Here is a 6,787-nt window from a genome sequence, read left to right on the forward strand (position 1 = left end):
TGGACTATAGGAACCTTTACCCATTACATTCAAAGACACTGCCTTGTTAGTCTGGTAAATCAATCATAGGTCCCAGTGGTGTTGTCTGGCTCTTCGCTATGGAATTCTGGGAGTTGGAGTTTGTTGTGGGGCCCAGAGCGGAGCTCTGCTCCGCTCTGGGCCCCACAACAAACTCCAACTCCCAGAATTCCATAGCGAAGAGCCAAAGAGTTAAAGCGGTGCCAAAGCGGGTTATCCCTCCAGTGTGGATGCACCCGAAGTTTCTTTCCCTGGACGACCCTTACCAAGCAAGCGAAGGCCATGGCGGAACCAAGGCAAGGAGGGAGCGCCGTTGCCGCCGGAGCGATTGAGTTTGCCCGCCCTGCTCTGCCCTCCTCCTCCGCCTTAGTAACGGCGTCCCACGCTTAAAGGGGAGGGCGGGGAATGTTGGCCTCCGACAGGAAAAGGCAGGCCTCCTAGGCCCTGCTTCTCTCTTGGGGGGAAAGACGGGGCTCTTTTGGGGCAGGGTGGCCAGGGGTCTTGATTGGGAAAGGCACAGTAATATAGAGGACACTGAGGGGAAATGGAGGGCCCTGGACGAATAAAAGCCAGAAAACACTCATAGAAGTGTAAATGCATGTTTCTCAGGCTCAAAATGGAGGACATTGAGGGGGAAATGGAGGGACATGCCCAAATAAAAGATAAAGACGCTCAGAAATGACAGTTCATGTTCCTCAGTCAAGCTCAAAATGGAGGACGTTTAAGAAAAACGGGGGATATGACCAAAGGAATGATATGCTTCTCAGGCTCAAAATGGAAGACATTGAGGAAAAAGGGGGGGACATGACCAAAAAGGGGGAAAAAAGCTAAAGACGTTCATAGAAATGTCAATTCTTGCTCCTCGATCAGGCTCAAAATGGAGGACATTCATGAAAAATAGGGGACATGACCAAATAAAAGCTAAAAACACTCATTGAAATGTCAATTTGTGGCCCTCAGTCTGGGTCGAAAATGGAGGATGTTCAAGAAAAATGGGGGACACAGCCAAAGAAAAGCTAAAAGCTCTCATAGAAATGTAAACACATGCTTCTTCGTCAGGCTCAAAATGGAAATATTGAGGGAAAATGGAGGGCCATAACCAAAGAAAAGCTAAAGGCACTCATAGACATGTCAATTCATCTCCTTCAGTCAGGCTCAGAATGGAGGACATTGAGGGAAAATGGAGGGCCATGACCGAAGAAAAGCTAAAGACACTCACAGAAATGTCAGTTCAGGCTCAAAATGGAGGACACAACCAAAGAAAAGCTCAGCAGAGTCATAGAAATATCAATTCGTGCTTCTTAATCAGGGTCAGAATGGAGGACATTCAAGAAAAATGGAGGAGATGACAACATAAAAGCTAAAAATACTCTCAGTTAATGCTTCTTAGTCGTGCCTAAAATGGAGGGCATTTTGGAATTCCTCCTGGACAGAACATTGAAATGTAGGGCATGTCCTTGAAAAGGAGGACATCTCTGTCACCCTGTTTTAGGTGAAAGAGAAAAAGGAATTCCCTGCTGCTTGCAGAAGCCACTCTGGAGGTTTTCAAGGTCCTTGTACTTGCTAAATCCACAAAGCAGGAATACTTCTATGGGGCCAACAAAAATGCACAGTATGCACATTGCAAGCTTTTTGAAGCTTCACTCATCAAAAGGGGGGAAATTCAGTGTTTTCAGCTTGTGGCCTCACCAAGAATGGAGACAAACTGGCTCGCTAAGGGAAATGGGAATTATGGTAGTTTCAGAGCAAATTCCGTTAAAATTATTTGGTGGGGGACAGACTGGCAAGAAGAGGTGCCTTGAAGCCGCCGCTTCCAAAGATGGGTTGGGGTCAAGGCAAACACACCACGACTTCACCTTCAACCCAGCTCAAAAAGCAGCGGATAAGATCCCCTCCATTTTCAGTCGGGGAAAAGCCAGCTTTGCTGACCCCATCGTAGTCCCATAGCGCCTTCATGGTGCTCCGGTGGCTTATGGCAAGTAAACGCCGCACTGCCGGAGCCTCAGGAGGCTGTCTGTTTCTGGGCAGCCAGATGACTTCAAGCCATCTTTCCAGTGTCATCCAGTCTAAATGCCACACGCTGATGAAGCCTGGAAGCAGGCTTATTTCGCCCATTTGTTCAGGCTGTTAATTACTGGTTCAGGCCAGCATCAACGACTGATAATAGGCCCCTAAAGAAATGTTTAGAAGAACAGCTGATTAACAGGATGGAATCACCCTTGTTACATATATAAATTTACAAGGATGCAGCCCAAACATGTTTTCAGCTTGGCTATCCTAATGGGGAACAGCAATAGTATAAAAAACTTTCTGGAGTTTATCACACTGGGGCTAGTTTCGGCATTAAAGAAAGATTTAAGCACATTTAAAGCATCCTGCAAATAAAGCAAAAATGATGAGTAATTGCGCAAATGATTATCACACGCAAATGTTCAAATAAAGTGATATTGGAAATGCATTGTCGCTGAAATCCCGAAAGTAAAAAGATGCATGTTAATGCTTCTTTGTGACCACTTTAATGGTGGGTTTTGTGCAATGTCATGTGAAATTGTTTTGCGTAATTACGTGATTTTTCCAGGATATTCACTCTTTATCTCCTTTGTGTGATAAACTCCTCTGTCAAGTTAAGAATCAGTGACATCAGGGCCCAGGTTGATATTGCAGCTTTATCCGCCTCTAGAGCTGTAAGTTGGCTAGCTCCATTCAAGACCCAATTCAAGGGGGAGAGATGTCTGTTTCTTGAGATGAGAAGTGCCAATGCACTGCTTTCACCCATCTCCAATTTGAGATGATGGATTTAGTGCTCCTCCAGGAAAGATTTAAAGGTGCTCCACTTCCATATATGTGGTGCCCAAGTAATAGAGGACCTGTGGTTTGAATCCTTGTTGTTCACATGCATTTCGAATGCACCCAAGTAAGTTTGGAGGGGCTACCAAAAACCCACTTGACCCAGGATAATCGATCTTGTTTTCCCCCCAAGTTTTCTTAAACATTGGCATTGGCAACTATGTGAATAACTGATGCAAATAGACCCAGAATATGTGAAGTCGAAGGCTTTCATGGCCAGCGTCCATAGTTTTTTGTGGGTTTTTTGGGCTATGTGGCCATGTTCTAGAAGAGTTTCTTCCTGATGTTTCGCCAGCATCTGTGGCTGGCATCTTCAGACCCAGAATAAACTGGGATAAAACTCTACATGCCTTGAATGTGTTTTGAATGCATCCACATCATCGTCCCCATCTTTATTTGCAGTGCTGACATGTGTGAGCAACAGAACTTGCAAAGAGGTGCATAGATGCACTTCCAATTTAAAAAAATAAAATAAAAACAACAAAACTAGAATGTGTGAGTAAAATTATTCACAAAGTCATGCTAACAAAAACAATGTCTGAATAACTCCCCCATGGTAGGTTTGCCTTAGGGTCACCATAACTCAGACCTGGGCACACAACAAAAAATGTACATAAGATTACAGTGGAATATATCACATGGGGCTTTTTGCAGGTCAGATGCAGGGTGACTCCTGGTTCAGCTATATGAATTCACGTCATAACATGAATGTTTTATCACACCTGGTTGCCCTTCCGTTGCCCTTCCAAATCGAGGGGGAATCGAATCCAAGGCAAGTCACGTAATGCTGATTCATGCAAAGCGGAGTGAGTGCAAATTGTATTACCACACCAGTGCATACCATGCGGGTTCAACAATTCGAATTAGGACCCTTGCGCATGCTCAGTGGGGGTCTGGACACTGTCCTCCTTCCCTGCCCCCTCCTTAGCTGTCATCCTTCATTGGGCTGAAGGAGCAGTTAGAGGATGATGGGATAGATCTCAGGGGGTCACGAGCCAGGTTCGGACTGAAGGAGCAGTTGGGATGGTGGGATAGGTCGCAGGAGGTCACTGGAGCCAGGATTCAGATGCAGGAGCAGGCAGGGGATGATGGGATAGGTTGCAGGGGGTCACTGGAGCCAGGATCGGACTGAAGGAGCAGTCAGGGAATGATGGAATAGGTCGCAGGGGGTCACGAGCCAGGATTCGGATGCAAGAGCAGGCAGGGGATGATGGGATAGGTTGCCAGGGGTCACTGGAGCCAGGATCGGACTGAAGAAGCAGTCAGGGGGTGATGGGATAGGTCGCAGGGTGGCAGAGAGGATGAGATGGCATGAAAGAGGAAGAGGAGGATGAAGGAGCAGGACGCAAGGGACCAAGGGGGAGGCGATATTGGAGTGATCTTCCACACCAGACCAATTCAGAGTGAAATCGAAGTGAGCTTGAAACCGAATTCTGTGAATTCACCTTTTTTCCCCCGATTTCACCAAAATGAGAGGTCATTTTGGAATCACTGTGGAAGCGCCACAGAAGGGGCGCCTATAGAAAGGAATCTCATCTGATAACACATTCACGTTATGACGTTGTAGAGAGGAGGAGAGTAGAGGTCGGGTTGAGCGGGCGAGAGAGGGGCGTGAGGACCCAGGAGGGGAAAAGGGACCAGCAAGAAGTCAGCTGGAACCAGGGAGGCAATCAAGGGCGGTCCCAGTGGAGAGAGGAGGGGCCCCGGGGAGCCCAATAAGAAGGGAGAGGCGCAAAGGGGGAGGAGAGAGAGCGGAAGAGGGGGACGTGAGGAGGACTTCGGGAGAGGGAGAGAGAAGGAGCAGTCGGAGTTCGGGGAAGGCCGCCAGGCCCAAAGAGATCCCTCGCTGGGAGGAAGAGTCCGGGTTGGCCCCGTTTTGGCTACCCACCCGGCCTGCCCTAGGCGGGAGGTTGAAGAAGGTGCTCAGCCGTGGAACCCGGAAGTGAGTTGGAGGCGAGAGGGGCTTAGAGAGGGGGAAGAGCCCTGGTGGGTTGTACGGGAGAGCTGCCATAGAGGAGGAGGGACGTCCGGAACCCCGGAGGAGAGAGGACGAGAGAGCCTCGCATGGGACTATCGACCCCCCGTGTCCCCGAACATTGTGAAGGGGAGTACGTCCAAGTAGGACCAATGAGAAAGGGGAGAGCATCACCTTCCCAGTGAAGTAACTGGGTTGGGAAGATTGCACGAGTACAGACGCCGAGAGGGCGAAGATTCCCCGCGGTCTTAGTGAAGTAACTGGGTCAGGAAGATTGTGCAAGGCCAGACGCCGAGGTCGCAGTGGAGTAACTGGACTGGATAGTTGGGGGTATATGTGACTGGTGGAGTGAGAAATAAAGTGGTGCTTGATGTTATTGACCTGCTATTCCCAGCCTCTGTGTTTGTTTGAAAGGGACATTACAGGAACATGGAGCAAGTCCCAGGGGCAGCGCCTGCGGGCCAGCGGACCGCGCCCACAGACGTGAATTCGCTTTGTGGACCCGCAGTCACCCTGGATCTGAGCTCCAAAAATTCCCCCAAACCTCCGCCTGATAAATGCCAGAATTGAAAAATGAAGGCGAAGCAGTCTTGTGGCACCTTTAAAACTAAACAATTTGTTTCAAGACCCAATTTGTGGTGACCTAAACCCCACTTCTTCAGATGTATGAAGTGATGGGCTGGAGCTCATAAAAAGCTTGCCCTGAAATAAATTGGTTAATGTTAAAGGTTAAAGGTGCCACAAAGCTATGTTTGCCTGTCCTTTTTGTATTGGATGCAGAGTAACAAGGCTGTCTCTTAAGACAAGCACATTTAAATAACACTGAAATTTCGCTGAGTTTTCTGCATTCATGTTAACTGCTGAAAGATTTCTTCTCTGAATGCGACAGCAGAAAGAAAAGTACCATCTTTGGATAATCAATCTTGTTTCCATATTTGAATGAAAAACTGATACGGTAAATGAATCCCTCATGTGCATTTTAGTGATGGAAATTATTCTGTATCATAGCCACCAGGTGGCAACTGGCATCCATGTACTAGCAGACATTTGTAGGGGGCATATAACACAATGTCTAATTTGAAATCTTTGAGAGGTTTAAATAATGTATCAGCACATTATAACTGCATTCTAGACTTTCCAACCAAAGTAAAGATGCTCTGCTTGAATAAAGTCCTCAGAACCCCCTGCCACCCAAAAAGATGGAACTCAAAAATACAATTTAAAAATATACAAAAGTGAAAATTAAAATAGAATTAAAAGTGAGAGTAGGAGTTGCTTTGCTAGTTTCTCATTTGACTGGTTTTTCAACTGATATATTGATTTTATTGTACTAGCAAACTGCTTTGAGCATAGGTTGAAACCTCTGCATATAAATAAATATGGTAGTACTATATTGCTCCTTATAACCATGGAGTTGTGAACTACCATGATAGTGCATGTGGAACATCCCAGATAAAACAGCAATCTGCTTTATCCCAAGTATGTATTTTATCACTGAAGCCTTCAGATTCTAGGTTAAAATTGGTCCTGTGACATTAAAACAAACATTTTCTCTAGAAGAATTTGGAAAACAAATTTGTGTAGATGTTAACAGCTAATCAATAAATCAACTATTAGAGACAGACACCAATCAAGATTGTTCTGGGGTTGTTGTTTCTTAGAAGTACATTGGCCATAATCCAACATGGAATTTGATACATATGTGTTTCTTGTTACCATTAATAGTTGAATCCTGAGTGCATTTTTATTCTGTAGTAAATGGGCTATCTGTCTGTATGTTTCCTCTAATACTTCTTTCATTTCTTCAAAGGAAGCTTTAAATGCCTGGGAGCCAAAGCCTTGACTGGGTGAACCAACCCTGATAAATCTGTTTGAACACAACCCTATCATTACTTATAGCACAACATCATAACCGAAGCAATCCTTTTGTTGTCCTTTCTTTATTGC

General features: G+C 46.0%; 1 protein-coding gene across 4 annotated transcripts in view; it reads right to left on the reverse strand.

Moving 5' to 3' along the window:
• POC1A (POC1 centriolar protein A) overlaps window positions 1-884 on the reverse strand; it is a 32,830-nt gene extending 31,946 nt beyond the window's left edge. Inside the window, exon 1 of one of the 4 annotated variants that reach the window (XM_089524484.1) lies at window positions 285-884. In XM_089524484.1, the coding sequence (XP_089380610.1) occupies window positions 285-302 (18 nt within the window). In that variant the 5' untranslated portion in view covers window positions 303-884. The remainder of the gene's footprint in view (window positions 1-284) is intronic. The other 3 variants (XM_089524474.1, XM_089524465.1, XM_089524494.1) reach the window with 3 other exon arrangements.
• Between the last annotated feature and the right edge of the window lie 5,903 nt (window positions 885-6,787).

Source organism: Sceloporus occidentalis, unplaced genomic scaffold (genome assembly GCF_023333645.1).
Source record: "Sceloporus occidentalis isolate IW3139 unplaced genomic scaffold, rSceOcc1.0.p SCAF_1, whole genome shotgun sequence".
In the NCBI taxonomy this organism is placed as follows: domain Eukaryota; kingdom Metazoa; phylum Chordata; class Lepidosauria; order Squamata; family Phrynosomatidae; genus Sceloporus; species Sceloporus occidentalis.